This window comes from Triticum urartu, chromosome 3, assembly GCF_003073215.2.
Source record: "Triticum urartu cultivar G1812 chromosome 3, Tu2.1, whole genome shotgun sequence".
Taxonomy (NCBI): domain Eukaryota; kingdom Viridiplantae; phylum Streptophyta; class Magnoliopsida; order Poales; family Poaceae; genus Triticum; species Triticum urartu.
Window position 1 is genome coordinate 725,674,280 of NC_053024.1, and position 22,490 is coordinate 725,696,769.

General features: G+C 46.6%; 1 protein-coding gene across 1 annotated transcript; it reads left to right on the top strand.

The window, feature by feature from the left end:
* Window positions 1-7,780: 7,780 nt before the first annotated feature.
* Window positions 7,781-8,574, top strand: LOC125547335. Its single transcript, XM_048711249.1, has 3 exons — window positions 7,781-7,996; window positions 8,081-8,290; window positions 8,380-8,574. The coding sequence occupies exons 1-3, from the start codon at window positions 7,826-7,828 to the stop codon at window positions 8,572-8,574; spliced, it is 576 nt and encodes a 191-aa protein (XP_048567206.1). The 5' UTR covers window positions 7,781-7,825.
* The last annotated feature ends 13,916 nt before the right edge of the window (window positions 8,575-22,490 follow it).

Sequence of the window (22,490 nt, forward strand, 5' to 3'; positions counted from 1 at the left end):
CGTGTTCGGGGATGTTCCTATGGGCTGACCTATCGCAACCAGGTGGAAGAGTCCACCGGTCAAAGCCCGTCCGACGAAAGTCAAAGGGCTAGATCTACTGGTCAACTGGGATTCGGGGTGGCCTTCGGGGTATAGCTATGCCACCGAAACATCGCACGGGTCCCGATGCATGTGTGAAAGTGTTCTGGCATGTGTAGACGCCCGTCTTGGCGAGGTGGGACTATTTTTTAGAAAAAAGTAGTTGCCATCTATGCCTACGGCATAGCCGTCGGCATAGGCCTCCTCCCTATGCCGACGGCCTGGCCGTTGGCATAGAGCCACCCTTATCCACTCGATGGCCCTCTCACTGTCAGGTGGGACCACTCCTATGCCGACAGCCTGGCCATCGGCATAGGGCCACCTTATCCCCGTCACCCCGGCCCTCCTCCTCCACTCGTTTCTCTCCTCGCACCCAACCTCTCCTCGACACCCAACCGCCGCCGCCACCCTCTCCACGCCGTCGACGCCCCCCTAGCTGCTCGCCCCGCCACCGGCCGCCGCCATCTCCACCCACCCGCGCCGCGCTGCCGCTCCGCCCTACCCACCCCGTCCCCACCCACCCACCCACCCGCGCCGCGCCGCCGCTCCACCCACCCGCCCCGACCTCATCCCCGCCCCGGCCGACGCCCCGCCCCGACCTCGTCTCTGCCCCGGCCGACGCCCCCCCCCGCCCCGTCTCCGCCTCCCGCCCCCCCCGCCCGCCCGCCCCGACCTCGTCCCCGCCCCGGCCGACGCCCCCGCCCCGGCTCGACCTCGTCCCCGCCCTGGCCGCCGCCCCGCCCCGACCTCGTCCCCGCCCAACGCAGCCACCCCGCCGCCGCCTCGACCTCCTCTTCGTTAGGTCCGGCTCCCTCCCCAGATTTTTTTTTGTTTTTTCATGATTTTGCAGAGGATAAGAGGGCTAAATGTGATAGTTGATAGATGATAGATGATAGATGATTGGTAGATGATGATGATGATAGATGATAGATGATTGGTAGATGATGATGTTGATGATAGATGATGGTGTTTTTTTATGCTTCGATAATTTTTAGATCATGATGATGTTTTTTTATGATTCGATGATTGTTAGACGATGATGATGATATTGTGATGTTCTATGAGTTGTGATGTTCTAATTTTTCTTGCTACTATTTTTAGGTGGATGGATGTATGGATAAATTTTTTTAGATGGATTCATGGATGTTGTTAGAATCATAGATGGTGGATGGATGGAATGTCGGTGAATTTTTTTAGAAACTTTGTTTGTCATATATTTTTAGGTGGATGGATGTATGGATACATTTTTCTTAGATGGATTCATGGATGTTGTTAGAATCATAGATGGATTCCGGTGCGATTCTGTTTTGTTTGTCATATATTTAATGTTAGGTCATGTTGACGAATGTATGTGGTAAAGTTAATGATAGATGAATGGATGGATGGATGTTGGACAAAATTTGACACTTGACTGAGATGTGATGATCTTGTTATTTTTTTGATACTCATAATGATCTTGATAAAATAATTGAAGATAAAATTTTGAGACTTACTAAGATGTGATGATCTTGCTAAAAAAATGATACTCATGATGATGTTGCTAAAAAAATAGAAGATAAAAGTTTGACACTTTACTGAGATGTGATGATCTAAGTTGTTCTTTCGGTGGAATTTGCAGGCTTTGTGGTGTCGCATTTCATCGGAGTGACCGTTGTACGACGCGTTGGTCCCCCTGAGCATCCCTCTGCTGTTCGACTACTTCCTCTACAGCCGAGGGTGAGCTACAAGTCCATCCCCTCCATTTTTTCATATCACTAGATTTCATTCTCAAGTCAACTGACGTAACCTAGGCGTCTCCCGTCCGAAAGGGTTGCATGGATAAATATGCATTCAATTGCATATTTATCACCGCAGCTCTTTCGGATTGTTCAGCGTTTTCCACGGACAGCCCGAGGATGTGTAGATTGGGTATGTTCTCCATGTTCTACCCCGTTCTGAGACAGGATTTCGGCGGCGCCTCCCCATTGTTCTCCGGAGCACATTCTCTCGGCTATTTGCCGAGACGTGTATCTGGAGAACAGCGGGGAGGTGCTGCCGAAATTTTGTCTCGGAACGGGGTAGAATGGAGAACGTACTCAATCTACACATCCTCGGGTGGGATTAGGACCCATCTTTACCTATTAGAGATGTAGGTGGATTAAACGCGGTAAAAACTGAAAATTTGATGCCATTAATTTAAGTGAATCCTTAATTATGTTGTGTGGGTTGCAAAAAAGCAGAGGATGGCAGATAATCAGTGGATGTACAGTGGTTTTATCCGTCGGAATCGAGTAACATCAGAGTGGATTGCGAAAACCGATGTGTATTTGAAGGAGATATTCCGTCGTCCAATGAGAATTATCCCACCATGCCCCTGTGCGAGATGTGCCAGACATCACCGTAGAAATCAGACGGACATGAGTGAGCACCTTCGCACGCACGGATATATGCCAAACTTTGACATGCCGCCGATAAACATAGCCGAGCAGGACCGTGGTAGAGAGGAGGTGATGCGACAACGCATCGATGGATATGAGGACGACGGGGTCAGGGACATGCTAGATGATGTCATTGTTGCAGAAACGGCAAATGCGACACCTTCAGAGAATGAACCGGAGGAGCCGGAGGCAACCGCAAAGGCCTTCTTGGAGGTCTTGGCCTCGTCGAAGAAACCTCTTTATGCGGGTGCGAAAATATCTCAGCTGGATGCCATCTCGCAACTGATTGCAGTCAAGGCTGAGTACGGCTGTAGCCAGAAATGCTTCGAAGCATTCCTGGGAGTATGGGCTAACAGCCTCCCTGAGGGTCATGAACTGCCGAAAAGCATGTACGATTCAAAGAAAATCATGAAGGCACTCTCTATGGATTATGAGAAAATAGATGTTTGCCCGAAGAATTGCCTTTTGTTTAGGCACGAGTATGCGGATGACAAGTACTGTAGGAAGTGCGGTTTGTCTCGGTACATTGAGGTGGTCGGTGAGGATGGTGAGAAAAAGCAGATAACCATCCCCGTTAAGGTTCTTCGATATCTTGATTTTATAAAAAGACTGCAGCGCCTTTTCATCACGAAGGAGTCTGCCAAAATGGTGAAGTGGCACAAGGAAGGTATAAGGTACAATCCAAAAAAAATTATACATCCATCGGGAGGGGAAGCATGGAAGTCATTCGATGAAGAATACCCCGAGGAAGCAGCCGAGGCTGGGAATGTCAGAATAGCCATATCAGGTGATGGGTTGAATCCATATGGTATGTCGTCCAATCCATACAGCTGCTGGCCTGTGTTTGTAATTCCGCTCAATCTTCCTCCCGGTGCCCTAATGCAACGGAAGACCATGTTCTTGTCGCTCATCATTCCGGGGCCTGACTACCCAGGGAAGCAATTGGGTGTGTTTATGCAGCCGCTTGTGGATGCTTTGCACCATTCTTGGTACTTTCTGAGGTTGACATACGACCAGGATCTGCAGAGAAATTTCTTGATGAAAGTTTGGTTGCACTATTGCATGCATGACTTTCCCGGCTATGCTCTATTCTGCGGATGGTGTACAAGTGGTAAGATGCCATGCCTAGTGTGCATGCAGGCTCTGCGAATGATTTGGCTGAGTAAGGGTGGCAAGTATGTAGCCTTTGACCTGCATCGACAGTTCCTCCCTCCAGACCATCCAGACAGGGAAGACAAGAAGAACTTCACGAAAGGTCGGGTTGTTCATGAAGTAACCGAGATTCCAACATTTTCGGGGGCAGATGTTCTTGCTCAGCTAAAAGCTCTCAAGCCTAAAGTCAAAGGCAAAGCCAAAGCCAAAGGCTTCGAGGGATATGGTGAGACGCACAACTGGACGCACATTACCCCCTTCTCGCAGCTTCCCTATTTCAAGGACCTCAAACTTCCTTACAATATTGATGTGATGCACACCGAAAAGAATGTGGCAGAGTCACTTTTCCACACGATCCTCAACATTCCTGATAAGATGAAGGATAACGTAAAAGCTAGAGCCGATCAACAGAGAATTTGTGATAGACCACGCCTGAACATGAAGCCTCCCACAGGCGGTCGAAGAAACTGGTTCAAGCCAGATGCTGACTTTGTCCTTAAACCGCCAGAAAAAAAGAAGTACTTATCTGGCTGAAACAAATTTTGAAGTTCACCGATGGTTATGCATCGAATATAAGTAAGGGAGTCAATCTTTCAACGGGCAAAGTGACCGGCCTGAAGAGTCATGACTACCATGTATGGATTGAGCGGATAATGCCGGTGATGGTTCGAGGCTATGTCCCCGAGCATGTCTGGCGAGTGCTTGCCGAGCTTAGCCATTTCTTCCGCATGCTCTGTGCTAAAGAAGTAAGTAAAGAGGTGATTGAAAAATTGCATAAGAAGGCACCGGAGTTGATAGTCAAGCTAGAGAAGATCTTTCCGCCAGGCTTCTTTACTCCGATGACACATCTCATTCTGCACCTCGCGAACGAGGTATTGTTGGGGGGCCCTGTGCAAAATCACTGGCAGTACGGCCCTGAGAGGCAGAACAAGCATCTCCGACAGAAATGTGGAAACAAAGCTAAGATTGAAGCTTCCATAGCTGAGGCAGTTATCCTAGAGGAGGTGTCAGACCTCAGGACATCATACTATCCAGACCACGTTCCCCATCTGCATAACAAGGTGCCTCGATACAATATAGAAGAGCCCAAGTATCAACCCAGGCTCGATCTATTCAACGCGCAAGGTGGGAGGGCTGGGGCCTCGAAATCTTATAACATGCCATGACAAGAGTGGGAGGACCTCATGTTCTATATCTTGCACAACATCAAGGAAGTTGAGGAAGTGTGGATGAGGTAATACCACTACACCATTCCTTTATGTCTTCCACATCATCATGTTTCATGTTCACTTAGTCCCGGTCTAACACCGCTTATCTTTTTTAGTGATTTCGTTCAAGAGGAATGGACGGGAGTGAATCCTCCTACTGAGGCGGAGGCACTTACTCTTCTCCGTCATGGAAACCCTGGACGTAAAAATTTTGTTGCTTGGTTCATGGAGAAAGTAATTTTCCACACTCCCCTATTAAATACCTACTTCAACATTTATTAGTTAACCGAACTAATGCACGCAACAATTTCCATTATACTTGTAGGGAAAAGATCTGAACATATCTATGGATGATGAATTGAGATGGGTTTCAATGGGTTTTGACCCTGCCGTCATGACATGTAAAAAGTATGATGTGAATGGGTATCGCTTCCATACAGAGGAGCACCAAAACAGCCGCCCCGATCCCAAAACTATAAATACTGGAGTGTACACCCCCGGTCAAAATTCAGTAGACTACTACGGAAGGGTACAAAATATATACGAGGTTAAATTCCGCCAGGGGCGTGAGACCCTAAGTCTGCCTGTGTTCAAATGCCGATGGTTCGATCCGCGGGAGGGGGTAAAACATACGCCTTCCATTGGTTTGGTCGAAGTTAAACCATCAACCGTCTATGCCGGAGCCGATCTCTTCATTGCGGCTACCCAAGCTACACAAGTATATTATCTGCCTTACCCATGCCAGAAAGTGTATCTAAAGGGTTGGGAAGTTGTGTTCAAGGTGTCGCCACATGGTAAGCTACCAGACCCGAATGAAGACGATTACTACAACATTAACCCCATGACATACGAGGGAGTGTTCTATCAAGAGCAACCTGATGATGATGATGATGATGTGGTTAGAAACGATGACGCTAGACCATTGGGTGATGATGATGTGGACCCAAATGTCGACGATGCACGGAATGATGGTGAGACCATTGTCAATGAAAATGACATACTTATGCTAGAAAAGTTAAACAAAGACGCTGACGACGAGGAAGAGCCTCCACCTCCGTCGGACAACGAAGATGATATGATTGATAGTGATGATGAGACGGACCGAGAAATAGGTTACAACAGTGATGATTCATATGGGTTCTAGCAGATGTACGTTTCGAGTATTTTTTTCTATAGTTTAGGAATATGCCTTTTTATGCATTTTTATTAATGTGTTTATTATCATGCCTTTTCCTTCATTTCATTAATTTACTAATTGCTTTTTCTCTTTTCAATGCAGGTTCGTGGAACATGGGCAAGGGGAAGGCCGACGGCGTGGGTTTCCTACGCAAGGTCGTCAGCCTGCCTAGTCGGAGTGGTCGAGCACGTAATCCTCCCCCTCGGCTACTTGACGATGACTCCTCACAGGGAGGTCGAGGGAGAGGTGCCCCTAGAGGAGGAGGGGGCGGGGGGAGAGCCTCTAGAGGACGAGGTGCTGGGGGGAGAGCCACTACAGGGGGTCGCGGCCAGAAGGAGTGCACCCTCACCGACTTAGGGGTGTTGTCTTCGAGGCCCTCCTCTAGTGAGGTACCCTCCTCTAGTGAGGCAGGCGAGGAGGAGGAGGAGGAGGAGGAGGTTGGGGAGGAGGTTGGGGAGGGGGAGGCGGGCGAGGAGGAGGGTGGTGGCGGGGATGATGGTGGTGACGGGAAGGGGGTTGACACGAAGGGGTGGCTGCGTGGCAACGCAAAGCTACCAAAGCAGGTTCCTGCTACTGAGGAGCAGAAGTGGCTCATTGAGCCCACGGGAAAAGAGTAAGTGGTTCATTATGTTGCTTGTCACACGCTTATTCTGGTTGTTATTTATTTTTCTTGTCACATGCTAATAGTTCATTCTTTTGCAGCAACTGGATATATTCTAAAGGGGTCCGTATTCCCAACGGCCTCATCACCGTCTTGCTGAAGTTATATTGGCCGGGGTTGTACTGTCCTGATCCAGTCAGGCAGCCGGACCGTCGGGTTTTGGCCACGAGCTGGGACCACTGGGAAGCGGCCCGCCACGCGGACCATGAGACCCATGCCAAGGCCGTGATCACTACTTTTTGGGTGAGTTCTCTTCAGAAGCACAAGTCCATTCTAGTTTCATGAATGATTTAACTCATGGCTTCTCCCGTTCTTGTTTCATGCATGATTGTAGAAATTCTATCGAGTTCTTCCAGAGCACAGGGCTAGAGCGGACCAGATCGTGCTGCGCCAATGCAAGAAGAAGGCCCGCCAGATGCAGTACGAGGTGCGCTATGTGGCCATCTCCACATACTACCACGACTATCTTGGTGTGAAGATGACCAAGGAAGACGCGCGAAGGATGGGCATTACCTTGGAGAGGCCCGAGTTCTTGGCGGTAAGTATAAAAGATTTTTCATTATGCTTTCATATATTATGCTTTCATTATGCTTTCATTACCTTGTGGTACATTATGCTTTATGATTTATGCTTCCATAACACCAATTTGGACACACCTACATGCCATTATGCTTTTATTATGTAGGTGTGTCCAAATTGGTGTTATGGAAAAGACGAGTCCTGGGCGGCATTGGTGGATCTTTGGTGTGATGAGGCTGGAGCCTGGGCGGCTATGAGAACCAAAAATAAGGCTAACCGAGGGACGGAGGGAGTACATGCTCAGGGAAACCGAAACCACTATCTCCACAAGGCAGTTAATGTATGACTAACTCCATTAAACATTCTTCTTGTTCTATTTACCATCACTTTCTTATGTATGACTAACCTCTGTTTGGTGGTGCAGGAGGAGAAACTGAAGCGGCCGCTCTCACACATGCAGGCGTGGGAGATCGCCCATACGCGGAAGGACCCCAAGCCTGGCGAGCCCAAGTACTACGGCAAGAAGACCGCAGAGAGGAAGAAGGCCTACTCCGAAGCGTAACTGGAGTTACATCCTGACACACCTGACCCCATTGCGGCGCCTCTGGACGACATGGCGGTGGTGAGGATGGGGCCCAAGGAGCACGGTCGGGAGGCGGTTCTCGATGCTGTGATCACTCCTAGTATCTCCTACACACAGCTTCGTCGGATCGACCCGAGTCTGAGCCAGCGCACGAGCCAGCCAGTGACTAGTACACAGTACCTCTTTCAGGAGCAACAATCTGTAAGTATTTTCCCTCTTATCTTCATTTCTCACTTCATTTTCCGCATTTAGTAGTTTTATGAGTTCCATCATGTCATACCGTAGGCCTACATGGAGTACACACGCCAGGAGACCATGGCGTGGCATCAGAGGCTTTATGAACACCAAGTGCAGAGGGATAGCCAGATGCAGCAGGCTTTTCAGGATATGGCGACCGGCAGGTGTACTCAGTTCCCTCCAGCACAATGCCCTCCAGCACAACCAGTGCTGATGAGCTTTGAGGAGTTTGTGGCACAGAACGCTGGCCCCTCGCCGGTTAGTTCATCCCCAATCTATTCACCCAAAGCATGTCATGCCTTTCAACACAGTCATATATCCCGTGCATATGTCTTTTCAACATCCAGGGAACAGGTGGATCTACCGTTGGCGGTGGTCTTCGCAGCACTCCGGAGACACGGAGCCCGACCACTCCGATCCACGGAGGCGGAGGCGGAGGAGGAGGCGGTCTTGGCGGTAGCGCTGCAGGTAGCAGTGACAACCTGGGCTTCGGCGGTCTTGGCGGTGACGACCTCCGTGGTGCTCGACGTCCTGGCGCTTAAGCCTTTGGGTCACATTGTGGCGGTCTTGGTGGTGATGATACTTATATGCTTGTGATGTTTCTTATTGTTGTTTGTGAGATTCTTATGCTTGGTGGTGATGATACTTATATGTTTATGCTTTGCGATGCTTCTTATGATGTGTGATGATGAATTTGTTCTGTGATGCTGCTGGGCCAGCTGTTATGTGATGCATATATTTGTTGTGTGCTGTATATATTCAAATGAATTGAGCTGAAACAAAACAGAAAAAAGAAAAAAAAACAGACAGAAACTATGCCGACGGCAAGGCCGTCGGCATAGAGCTGCCGTGAGCTCCCAGTGGCTGCCACGTGGCAGGTCTATGCCGACGGCTTAGCCGTCGGCATAGTTTCAAACTTTAGCCGTCGGCACAGGCCTGCTCCAGGAGCTCCAAGTGGCTGCCACGTGGCAGGCCTATGCCGACGGTCTAGCCGTCGGCATAGATTCAACCTAAGCCGACAGCTATGCCGACGGCCAGGCCGTCGGCACAGACCTGCCACGTGGCGAGCAAGCTTTGGTCAGCACTTGACGGCGGCCGCCGTTAGGCGATAACGTTGCCGACGGCAGGGGCCGTCGGCGTAGATGTACGGACACCGTCGGGATAGGGCCTATGCCGACGGCCTTTCTATGCCGATGGCATTCCTGGCTACGCCGACGGATATGTTGCCGACGGCCCTATGCCGTCGGCATAGGCCTGTCCCGACGGCCATTCAGGGATATGCCGACGGCCCTGGCCGTCGGCATAGGGTGCGATTTCGGTAGTGAAGGCCGGCGACCTGCGAAATCGGAAGGCCAGATCATGAGGACAACGACACAGGACGGCGGTGGCCGGATCGTGAGGCCGACGACACAACATGGTGGCGGTCAGATCATCAGAGCACCGGCAGCTGCTCGTGGACGCGGGTCTGGTCCACGCGACGCCATGTTGCGACCGGACCGAGTTCATGGGTTCTGTGGAGTCCGTGGTGTCAGTCGTTAATCTGCCGTCGCAGCACATGGACCGCCGGGTGATGAGCCACTCGTGGACGTACGTCTGGTCCACGCAACACAGAATTGCGACCGGAGTGAGTTCGTCGGCGCCAGAGGTGTCCGTGGAGTTGCCGGCAATCAGCTGCCGCAACACATGGACCGTCGGGCGTCAAGAGTGATCGTCCCCAACAACAGGCTCAGAGGGGACATTACATGGCATACTCCAATTTGTCGACACCATGAGTGGATCTCGATTTCTTGAAGAACCTCTTTTGCAGTCCTTGTGTGGTCTCTGGTGGTGGTAGTTCCTCCTACTTCGCTGATCTGTTTGGCGTTTTCCTTTTCTTTTTTGTTTTGGTTGTGTGCATCCTTGATGTCTCGACTAGCTCTTGACATTATGTCGTTGCAGAGGCCGGGTATAATTGATATCCGCTTGATATTAATATATTCCCATTATAAAAAAAATCAACAATCCATGTTATTAACTAAGTTTTTATGAAATTAATTAACTCTATGATACCACTATTATAAACACCTACTCCATCCGATCCAAAATAAGTGTCGTGGTTTTAGTTCAAATTTAAAATATGACGTCCCAAGCACAAACTCCACATAGGGAACATTAATATATAAATAATTATGTGGTGTTAATAATAGGGTGTCTCTAGTGCTTATCTAGATGTGACATAGTATGATACTTCCATTATGACCAGCCTTATTCTCACTATGGCCAACCTGAATTTCTTTCGGTTTGAAGACTTGAGATTTCAAGTGACCACGGAGGCGAGTTTGGTTGTGGTGAATATTGTGGACCAGATGATCGGCGTTTTGCAGGAGTACCGGCTAGCAGGCGCGACAACACATGTGGACTTCTTATTGGTGGTGCTCTTTGGGCACAAAGTCTCGACTTCCGGGGTGAAAACCCTTGGTCCGACCTTCACTGGTTGTACCTAGCAATGGCGGATCTCTATTTGTCTCCTTGTTGAAGGCATTGCTTGAAGTTCAGTCAGACTTTTTTCAAAGTGAAAACCCATGATCTGTGATCAGGCGACGACTGTGTTGGTGCACGGTTTCCTTCTTGGAGGCGTTGTTCTTGAAGAACCTCTTTTACAGTCCTTGTGTGGTCTCTGGTGGTGGTAGTTCCTCCTACTTCGCTGATCTGTTTGGCGTTTTCCTTTCCTTTTTTGTTTTGGTTGTGTGCATCCTTGATGTCTCGACTAGCTCTTGACATTATGTCGTTGCAGAGGTCGGGTATAATTGATATCCGCTTGATATTAATATATTCCCATTATAAAAAAATGAACAATCCATGTTATTAACAAAGTTTTTACGAAATTAATTAACTCTATGATACCACTACTATAAACACCTACTCCATCGGATCCAAAATAAGTGTCGTGGTTTTAGTTCAAATTTAAAATATGACGTCCCAAGCACAAACTCCACATAGGGAACATTAATATATAAATAATTATGTGGTGTTAATAATAGGGTGTCTCTAGTGCTCATCTAGATGTGACATAATATGATACTTCCATTATGACCAGCCTTATTCTCACTATGGCCAACCTGAATTTTCTTTCAGTTTGAAGACTTGACCTCAAAGTTTACACCCACCTCTCAATTGGCATTTGATCTATATGGTCAGTAATTGAGTGCTGTAGCGGAACCCTTGCTACAATTTGACATTTGATCCCCTGCCATGTGATCACATTGCACATCAATTATATAAATCTGACAGCATCAGCTACCGAGATGCTACTATCCACCAATATCAAATTTTCCCGAATAATTATTCAACCGTGGAGGAAGACTTTGTATCCCAATCAAAGCATCCGTTACATATAGTAGTTGGCAGTGGCACTTGTCCAATTGAACATCCAAAACTTTTAAAAGCTCCTGCCCTTGTATATACTACTTCTGTTCCGGACTAGATAGTGTTTCAGATATCCCACCAATTTTCATTGCAGTGCATGTTATCCTACCATTTCGAGGTACCTTCCACCATTTCTTTCTTTGTATACCCCTTCACTTTTTAAATCAAAATGAGCAATACCCAACTACCGCAGAGATGAGAGGAGGGGGCGGGGGGAGGGCGACAGAGCAAATTGTCTTAGCATGAAGAATACGACTTAAAATTTTAACACAAACTGGTAGTTTTTGACTGTACATAGGCTGGATGGTAGACGATAAAGCGATAGAGTAGGTCAGAGTTAGGTTGGCATGTAGCTTACGATAGAGCTGACTAGAGTTAAGGTGGTTAAACTTAGCATTATGAAACCATTCGCTAGCTGTTAGTGACAGAACGTGATGGCCGGCGGCTTGGATTAATTAACCGCTACAGTCCGGTGTCGTGTTTGCGTCAGGTTGGTTGGCTTGGCTGCTAGTACTTGTTTCAAATGTATAATCTTTTTCTACTCATATTGGCTTCGGATTTCTGCCTACGGTAGATCTGCCCGATCTGCTATGTTTGAACTACCTTTCCACTAGATCTATGTTTGATATGAGGGCATGCCTATTAGTTCCAAGCCATAATTTGCATCCTCAATATTGATAAATTTTTGAAAACTTCAGTGAACTTAAGAAGTCTAACTAAAAATAGTCTTTTTTAGAGGCTAAAGTTCCAAGCACCCCTGACTAAAGAGAGGCTAGGACTAGTCTTGAGGCTAAAAAATTTTAGTCATAGGAAACCTACTAAAATATGTATTAGCCCTCTCTCTCCTCATTTAATGCCTCTTCTTTAACACATGCGAGTTCTGGATTGGAGGGTTTGGAGGATAATAAATGCTCAATAACTTGATTTTAGTCTCTTTAGTATTTGGATCCAAGCATAGGTGAGGCTATCAAGTTTTAGTCCCACTACTTTTAGTCATGTGACTAAAACGTATCCAAGCACCCTCTCTGACTCAGGACAATACTAAAATTTAATTTATTTTTTGGACGAAGGTAGTATTTATTATTGTCTTGAATCCTTCGTCCAAACACGAAGGTAGTATTTATTACAATTTTCCATCCAGTTCAAAAAATATATATATTATAGTCTTGCATCCTTCGTCCCCGTGAGTTGATCATAAGTACAAACGATTGACATGTCTACTGTTGGTACCATACTGACATATGTGTCTCAAATTAATGCTTGTCGGTGCAGACATGGAGGGCCGCAGGCTTCAAACTCAGCTGCTTGCAGATCGGCTAATTTGCAAGTTCATGTTCATGTCTCAAATGGTTTGTTACATAGTTGTTCATTGGAAAGAATGCACCGGAACATAGCAGTTGCTTTTCGCATCCTAGAGTCTACTTGAAGTGTTGCATCACCAATGTCAAGGGCTACCTAATTTACCTTACTTCTGTTTGTTTTTCCAGTTGCTTCTTTGCCTAGAAGAAGCACAAGAGCACCAAGTAGCTAGCCTACTAGTGAATGTAAGCAATTGATGTGGTCTGGATGGCATACATCCACCTTAAAAAAATATTGTATGTGCACATTAGGATTTCTAGAGACAGAATCCGGTTTCGACATTGTTTGGGTTAGAAATGTCACCTTAAAGGAACTCTTGTAGGGAGATGATTTAAAGTAAAGAAAGTATCACTCACTGTATTACGTTTCTTAAGGTTCCTTGTTATCTTGTAGGCTATCCCCAAATGAAGTTGCTAGCTGTGCTGTTATTTTCTTTATCTTTAATAGACTGTCTAACAATGTATTGTTGCGGTAATCTCCTGTTACTTTCTTTATCTTTAATAGATTGTCTAACAATGTATTTTTGCGGTAATCTCTCACAAATCTTCTTTGCAAACAAGAGAAAAGATTTTAACACTGCAGTATTTGAAGCACACTACTGTGATGCTTCCTCATCATACGTGCCTTTGATATTTGTACAATTGCATATCTTGATTGTTTCTACTTAAATCTAACATCCTGATATGAAAACATGGTTTTTTTCTTGTAAGTGGGCATTCTTTCAAGTAGCTAACTTGCTGGACTCCAATGGGCTGGGCGGCTGCAAGTGGGAGTCCCACCACAATCCACCTTGTCCCAATAAGGTTTGGTGTTAGAAAAGTGGGCATCCCACCAAAATTAGCATAAATTATGTGGGAACAAACGGGATTCAAATGGAAACATTACACTTTAGAGCATGGTATGCAAACTGAGCAGCAAGACTGAGCAACACTGTATGCCTAACTGTGCAGGAGCATGGTATGAAAACAATATTATTGATCCCACTTAACCTTCGATTACATATGTGGATTAAGTGATCCGATCCACTAAACCTTTGGTTAGATATATAGATGAAACGATTTACTAGAGGATAATACAGAGTGTAAAGCAGGACAACAATTAAAGTTGTCCTAGGGTAAACTTACCCACAGATATAGAAAGTTGAGACCTATCGACGACGGTGAGAGGACGCAGCTACTGGGCCAGGAGTAGAGAGACAATGAGTATCCGTTGGCCGCCAAGTCAGGCTACTCATCTTCTTCGGTCGTTGCAAGTACTATCCTACGCCTGCATAGAAAGGAAATCTAGCAAGGACAAACAGGTTAGTGTAAATATAATGCTATTGATTGCCAAACAGTCACTTGTGAAATTAGACTGTAACTTATACACTTGTTACTGTAACTTATCATACTTTATCGTTGAAATCAAGTTCTTAGTCAAATAGCGAAAAGGTAAAAAAAAATTGTATATAAGGATATTGGTGTGCAAGCAGTTAATTAATGTCAAAGGAACTTGAATAAAGTCTCCAGCACAAGCCCTTGGCCTTCCAAATACTACTATACGGTTAAAACAACCTTGCATCATCGAGCTCTCGCGACCGCATCGCCCGCGGGGGCGACCGGCCGCACATCGCCGCCTCCCTCCTCCAGTCCCCACCTCTCTCCTTCCTCCTGCCGCCGTCGCTGGCGCCCGCGGCCGCCCTGGCCCCGGGGTCGCTGGTTGTGGCGGCCCCCTGACCTTCCCCTCCCGGTGGCTCTACGGCGCGGGGCGGAGCTGCACCGGGGGGTGCTCCTAGGCGGCAACGGACCGGGTGGCGGCGGGGTTCCCTGGCGCGGCGCGGGCGGGCGGCTGGATGGCGGCAGCATCGTTGGCGGCGGGGTGGCGCAGCGGCGGGTCCTGGTGGCGGCGCTCGGCCCAGATCTGGGCCTGGGCGGGCCGGCGGCGGGGCTGATCCGTGGCGTGACTTCCGGGAGGCGGGGGAACAACGTTGAGCGGCGGGGTGCTGGCGGCGCCGGCGCCAGCCTGCTGCAGCATGGCCGGCGGGGCTTAGCAGGCCCGTTGCGAGCCTGGCCGGGCCAGGGTTGGCCTGCTTTGCCCCGCTGCCGTGTTCGGACGGCAACCGCGACTGTGCCGGAGGCGCGGGCCTTTCGCACGATGGCGGAGGAGGTGGCCGGTTACCTCCCGCTCGGCCTTGGTGATGCTGCTCCTGTCGCTTGGCTCCTCTCTCCAGTCTTCTTGGCCTCGTGTTCGTGCTCATAGTGAGACAGCTTGGGTGGCGGCGCAACCGTGATGGCGCATGGTGTTGGGCGGTGGTTTGGCTGGTCGGCTCCGGTTGGGCGGTGGGGTTGGAGTGTGGGAGAAATCCTTGCCGGTTCGGCCGGCTCCGATGTGGTGACACCGACGGGTGCCACCACTCCTTCTTGGAGGGTGTCAGTGGTAGCCATCCCCCACTTCCCTCCGCGTACCGGGGGAAACCCTAGGACTCGTCCGGACAACAGCATCGTCGGTGTCGCATTCCTTCTTGAAGGTGCCGCTTGGTACGCGGCAAATCGGAGCCTCGGGCGGTGGTGGTTTGTCTCCGGAGGGCGCAGCGGTGGCGGTTCATCCATGCTTTGTCGAGCTGCCGTTGTTGGCATTTGTTTCTTCTTTTTCTTTTGGGCTTGATGTGCTGCTCGCCCCAGCAATGCTATGTGTATGGTGTTCGTTGCTTTGGAATACAAAGCGGGGGAAAGCCTTTTTCGGTAATACTACTATACTAGTCTATCCAAACAAATGTTGCATGAATTAATCCCAGAACAAGCTAGAATTTACCCGGAAAGATGTGGAAAAAGCAGTACTGTATATCAGACTGAGTACCAGTGAACAAAACAACAAGATGTAATAGAGTGTAATACACTAATGCTAGAAAACAACGAGGTATATTCTGTTCATCAACCTCTTTTCTTTACTGTTTCATATCAGCTTGCCCAGTACACAGCAAAATGATCTATGCATGTACACACTATTAAGTAGATCATCATACTTAAGAAATTCATGCTCAGGTACATGTATAGGCCTTCCAAAACAACAGATCAGAGCAGATTTCAGTATCCATCAGTAGAGATCATGTGAATAATCAAATGTAGATCCACCTAAGATTTTGACCAATTCCACTATAGACTGTAACTTTTTACCAAATATAGTTAGGACCTAGGAGTATTTCAAGATGCAGCTAAAGGAATAGTTAAGTCCAGAAAACCAACCATTGGTAGTTAAATACAATTGAAGAATCTTTTGGTTATCTCACCTGAAACTAACTGAAGATAATCCAACGTAACAGCTTATGATGAGTTAGTGACCAAATTTTCAACTTCTTACAGAAGTTCAAGGGTTAAGCGCCAGTGGCGGAGCCAGAAAAATAGGATGAGGAGGGCCGAGTATTGTTCAACCTTGTTGAGGTGGGCCAATCCATCAGAAACACCCATTTTAGCAAAAAAAAATCATTGCTACTAGTCATATATTAGGCCTAAATCACAAATGTTAGGGGGGCCAGGGCCCTGGCTGGCACTCCCCTGTCTCCGCCACTGCTAAGCGCAACAAACAACTCGACCTGCAACGTCTTGACAACCACCGAGAAGTATCCAAACTTTGGCTTCTCTTGTGGAGATGTGGTGTAAAATGCTTCTATGAGCAGGTATTCCCCAGCTACACCAACCAGATTCGCACACTTCACCGTTACCGGCAATGGGATGACTCTCTCCAAGTGCCATTGGTTATTTCTCAAAATTTCATCATACTTGGCAAAGGAACTCCATGTCTAATGAGGAAAAGAACAAAAACAAATTGATATGCCCTTCGACACTACATAATGAACTCCAAGTCTTGAAATTGCCATCTTAGTGTGCAGCCCTGAAACAAAAAATGTTGATGTAGCAACAAACTCCTCCGCAAATGGTACTCTGAGTCTTCACAAATAGTTCTTCAACTCTTCCCACAACATGATTTGGAGGTGTTGAGAACCAACAAGGATAGAATTGTGACAAGTCAAGCCAACCAGAGGAATGTAGGTTCATTTAAGCCTCAAAGAGAGGGTCAACCGGCCGATGGCTCCATTTTACCGAAGATCCAATGGCTCCCCCGCACCCCCTCGGGGTGGCTGGTAAAAGTAAACATATATGGCTCTTTTGACGGTAATACTCGTTAGGCCGGGTCCGGTATGGTCTTAAGAGATCAGTGAGGTCGACTAATATTCTGCTCTGGAAGATTTTTGAACCATTGCTCATCAGCACTTGAAGACGAAATATCACTGTGCATGGAAGGGATATCCTTAGCTCTTCAGTGGTGCTCCACCCGATTATCATTGAATCTGATTGTTTGGAGTTAGTTAACTTGGCGATGAGGGATGAGCTTGGTTGATGGACACATTGCTCATTGATTAGAGAGATCAAGTCTATGATGTCTACTATGGAGATTTGTATTACTCATATCAGTCCTAGCAAAAACAATGCTAGTGATTATATGGCTAAGTATGCTCGTACTGTATGTCATCTGGCACCTTTCTAGTCCAGGCAATGTTGTTTCGTTGTTCGAGGAGGATTGTAATATGAACTCTGAGTAACACAAATCATAAAACCCATGGTTGTGCTTTTGATATGTGGTAGATGCCTAAGTCCAGGATTCATTTAGTTCTGAATCATATAACTTGGATTTTTGTTGCTTCTGAACCGTTGCTGCTGCAGGTAGTGCTTACGAAGCAGTCAGTAACACGAGGTGTTATAAGTGATGCTGACAGCAACTAACCTGTCGTGCGTGCAAAACAACATTATGAAACTAAATTCACAAGATGAGATTCTGGTTTAGGCAGGTAGTAGATGGCCGTGACCTTTTCTTTTGCTTTTCGTGTGAAAGAATCAAATCAGTTTGTCCCTCATTACCAACCTTCTTCATGTGATCTCTAGCACTCCTGGTTGCTGCGATAGATCAAATCAACAGCTAACTAAAACACCGTCTTTGGAGGAAATTTGGAATGGAAGAGGAAGGATCTACACTAACTGCCTGGGACAAAGTTTGTAAGCCAAAAAAATCAATGAGAGCTTGAATTTTGGATGTTACCACTCATAATAAAGCTTTTCGGATAAAAAACCTTTGCAAGTTGCCAAGGGTAAAGTTCATTTGGAAACTTTTTTTTTGCGGGTGGAAAACTTTTATTATTCCACTTGTCCCCCAATTAGAAAAATGGAAGAATCATTCTGGTGGAAGTCAAATTTGAAGCTTTTACTAGGTTTCAATCAAGTAGCATCTGGCAAAGTGCTGCAATGCTCGAAGGTGGCCCTGGGCTGGCCCTGACCCTAACATCGCCACTAGTTTTCATGGTCTTGGCCAACAAAGGCCACGACCATGGAGACGTCCCCACTATCATTGTCGCCGCTTTGTCCATCTTTGCCTTCCTCATTCTCAACTAATGCCAATGACCTGAGACTGCTAGATCTGAGAGACTATAATCAATTAAACCAGTGTGTCCATACCTCTTATAACAACAATGGGGACGAAAACAAACGCTTCTCATCAAGGTTCAGAGTTGGGGTAGTGTGCGAAAATGGTACACAATACCGGGTCCGCTAACCGGCGTTTCCGATCCACATGCGTCATGGGCCTGCTACACGAGTGTCTTGGCCCACCAACTAGGCCCAACCAGAGAGCAACACTGGCTTATACCAGGGCTTGGGCCCTCTCCCCTCAAAAGGGAGGAGCGCTCATAATCATGCCCCAGGGATGTAGCTGATGTTCGGTGAACCTCGTTAACAGATCTCGGTGTTGTGCCTCGTGTGATTACTTTGTTCTTCATGTATGTGATTGCTCCTGGCTCAACACATGTTGGCTGTTTGCTCTGGATGCATTTCCCTGTATATTGGCTTGATGGATATCTTCACAACAGTTACAAAATTACGTAGTAAAACCACTCGTTATGTGAGTATCCATTGTAAGCCGCATTGCACACTCTATTGAGACGAACTCCGCGGCACAATTAAGCTTGTTGCAGTCATTCAGACAACAAGCGTATGTGGTAGCTAATGCTGTTGTCTTCTGCGAACCAGCTCCATCAATTTGTCAAGAACTGAACTGCATGCTCTCTCCCTCTGAACCCATGCCCTGCTGTGCTGTTCTGCTGTTGATGATATTAAGCGACCACCTCTTTGTCGGCTTCTTTCTTTGATGTAATCCAAATGAAACTAGACTTCGCTTCAGCAAATGTTACCATCCCCCTGCAAAACACTGCAGAAAATATTAACAACCGAGGAGATGCATTCAAATTGAACATGTACTGCAAAGCAGAACTTGCAGAAAGCTGACAAGATAAAAATAGAAATAAAAGATCTTGAGTGGAATTGATAACATTCAAATTCAAATGTAAAGATTACAAGACACTTTATAAGCCAGTGTCACATGTCAGATAACACCGTAATTAAGTTGCTTATGAACCCTCAAATACCATCTACTTGTACTTGGCAGCAGCTCAACTGGGAGTCAAGTTAGTTAGACGATCGTTGATTTCCCCCAAAAGAGAGTCATGGACTCACCCACCGTGATGCCAGTAGCTCAACTGGTAGTACATATTGAGTCAGAATACTCTCTGACTCCTAAACTCACCAAAAAAGTACACCACCAGATCACATGGGCTGTCAGTACTAACATGCTTAGTAAACAATCAAATTGGTTGTGTTGGCACAAAATTTCTCGTACACGCCCCAAAGCGTGTGTTATTTTGTATATTAGGAGAAAGTGTCGACACGACACTGGCCTTGCAGCTCCAAGCATGAAAACTGAAGGCTAGCAAAGAAAAAGTAATAACGAAAAGAAACAGAGTAGCTGAAGCATCAAGCAAAGAAATAGAAACCGTACACTTAATTTGGTTGTGCTGCCACAAATGAAAGACTAGGAAGAATTCATGGCTGACGTATTGGTACTCACATAATTATGAAACTGCTTGTAGGCTGAATGAACCTCAGGATTGAAGTGCCACCCAAAAATCTTCTCATAGGACTTAAAGTAAGTAAGCAACCCTCATCAGGAAGAATGACCAGAGGATGAACAAGCCAAACAATTTATTTATTTTTGCGATGGAACAAACCAAACAATTTGATGTTGAAAAAAAAAGATATCCAAACAGATTCTGTAGAAACAGAATTCTTCGCAAGAACTTCGATGTCATTATCACTTAATCAACAGTGTAGTAGTGTACTTACCTGGATGCCTCAGATTGGCTACATTGATTATGGACCAGCTTGACCATGACTTGGGAGACTTGGTGGCAGTGGCTTGACTTTGAATTTTCAAAGTCTTGAGCGTCCACAGGTCCTTGCTCGTGAAAGACACGGCTATACATTGTTCTCGGGAGTTAGTTGCAGTCCACAGGTCGAAACGAACCAATGCCTCATGCTACTCGCACAAAGTATATATATACTGTAGGTTGTGTACATCAGTCTCAACCAAGGTTTTGGTTACCGAATGAGGTAATTTTACCGAGGAGGACTGATAAATGTGGTTACCACGGTTACCGAGAAATACCGACAAATACCAAGAATATTTCGAGCGAATTTTATAGTTAAATTTTGAATTCAAATAAGAAAATGAACGAATATTCAAACCAGAGACCTCTTAAAACAGGAACTAGGTTGCTACCAACATGCCATAACCAACTTTCATTGCATTAATTAGACCCTACATACCTTACTGTAAATCGAGTGTTTAAATTCAAAAAAAATTTAAAAATGGTATTTTTTGCTCGGTATGACGATTTACCGAGGGGCACGGAAATACGTGGTAACCATGGGAAATCTTGAAATTTCGACTGGTAACCAAAACCTTGGTCTCAACATGTAGTATCACCAGGTTCAGTTCCCTGTGTCTGTCAGTAACTGCTGGCATCATACCAATCAACTAGTTCACGCGCTGTGCCATCGGAGACTTAGACATACGTGGCGACGAACACCAGGATGTTGTCCGGCAGATCATGGTAGACCCCAACACAGCGGAGAAAAAAGATATTCCGTAGAAAAACATTCTTCACAAGAACTTCCATGCCATTATCAATTAATCAACATCATAGTAGTGTACTGACATGTATGCCTCAGATGTGCCGTATAGATTATGGCTGGACCTCTGAAGCTCATGGACCAGCTTGACCAGGACTTGGGAGACTTGGTGAATTTTTAAAGTCCTGAGCGTCCACACTGGCTCCTATGTTTTCTGAAACACGCATGATTAGCTCCTCGCTCGTGAAAGACACGGCGATACATTGTTCTTGGGAGTCGGTTGCAGTCCACAGGTCAAACCGAACCAATGTCTCATGCTACTCACCCAAAGTATATATGTTATATGCATCACTCACTATGTGGTTTCACCAAGTTCAGTTTGGTATGTCTCTCAGTAACTGCTGGCATCATATATACCAATCAACCAGTTCACGTGCCGTGCCATCGGAGACGTAGACATACGTGGCAACGGACCCCGACACAGCTGGAAATATGTGGAATTAACTGTCAAACTGAATTTACAAGTTGAGATTGCCGCTGTATGCCCATTCGGACTGCACCTGCAACCTTTTGTTCTGCTTTTGGTGAAGTCGAGCTGAATGAACGTGGGCACTCTGATGTGCTGATTTGAGGCAAATGCAGAATGAACCATCTTCTTCAGGCAGTTGTGGCTGCCTGTAACCACAAGGACAGCTACAGAAAAAGATCTGTGTGGACAGCTTCATGCTTTTTTCCAATCCTGCAAATTCCAACTTCCATCTGTCACAATGATTAAAATGTATCCATGACTGAGTTATTGGTATATCAACAGTGTACTGAACTGTAGCATGTCCTTAGATCTCGAGAAAATTGGCTATTTGCCACTTTCAATAAGTGGCTTCTCAAAATTGCCACTTCGAAGATTGGCTTCGCAAAAATGCCACTCAGCTCGTTGCCCCCTTGATTACCATGCCACTTCCCTTCTTTTACTGATTTTCCATTTTCTTTTCCATTTGTAAGCACTAGAAAAGACCAAACCACCCCTAAGGCTGTGTACACGCACGTAAAAGAAAAGGCTGTGTGGAGTATTATCCAATCGACAATTGAAGCCGACGAGAGCGCGCCAGCCGCTGAGAATACTGTGCGTGCTGCAGCGCTGATCTCCTCGACCTCGTGTGCCGCCAATCGCCTTATCTCGTCGATGCTAGTGCCGCTGACTGCCTCGACGCCCCATGCCGCCGATCGCTTAAACGCAGCGTTTCGACGATCTCCTCAATGCAGCGTGTCTTCGATCTCCTCGTGTCGCGGATCACCTGGTACCATAGTGGCCGCATGGATTCTGGACAGTATTATGTCATTGTCCTCTCATCTCACTGACTTCACTTTCCATTCGGGGGTAATCAGCTGAATCCATTGGTGTGTGACTTTCAGTCAAAATTATTAACCAAAAAAAGTTTGAATATTCTTCAGCAACACATTTGAGTGAATGTTCACATAGGTCGAGCAACATCCCTGAACCAACACGAGAGCATAGCAGCTACAGTCTTTGAGAAATTTGCATAGCAGCATAGCAACAACCAACAACACATTTGGCAGCTGATACAAGAATGAGAAATTTGACTTCTGAGACAAAACATGAACAGATGATGTAAGAGAAGTGGCATGATCACAGCTGATACCCGAGCATCATGATAATCTAACACACCAATGAAACTCAACAACAC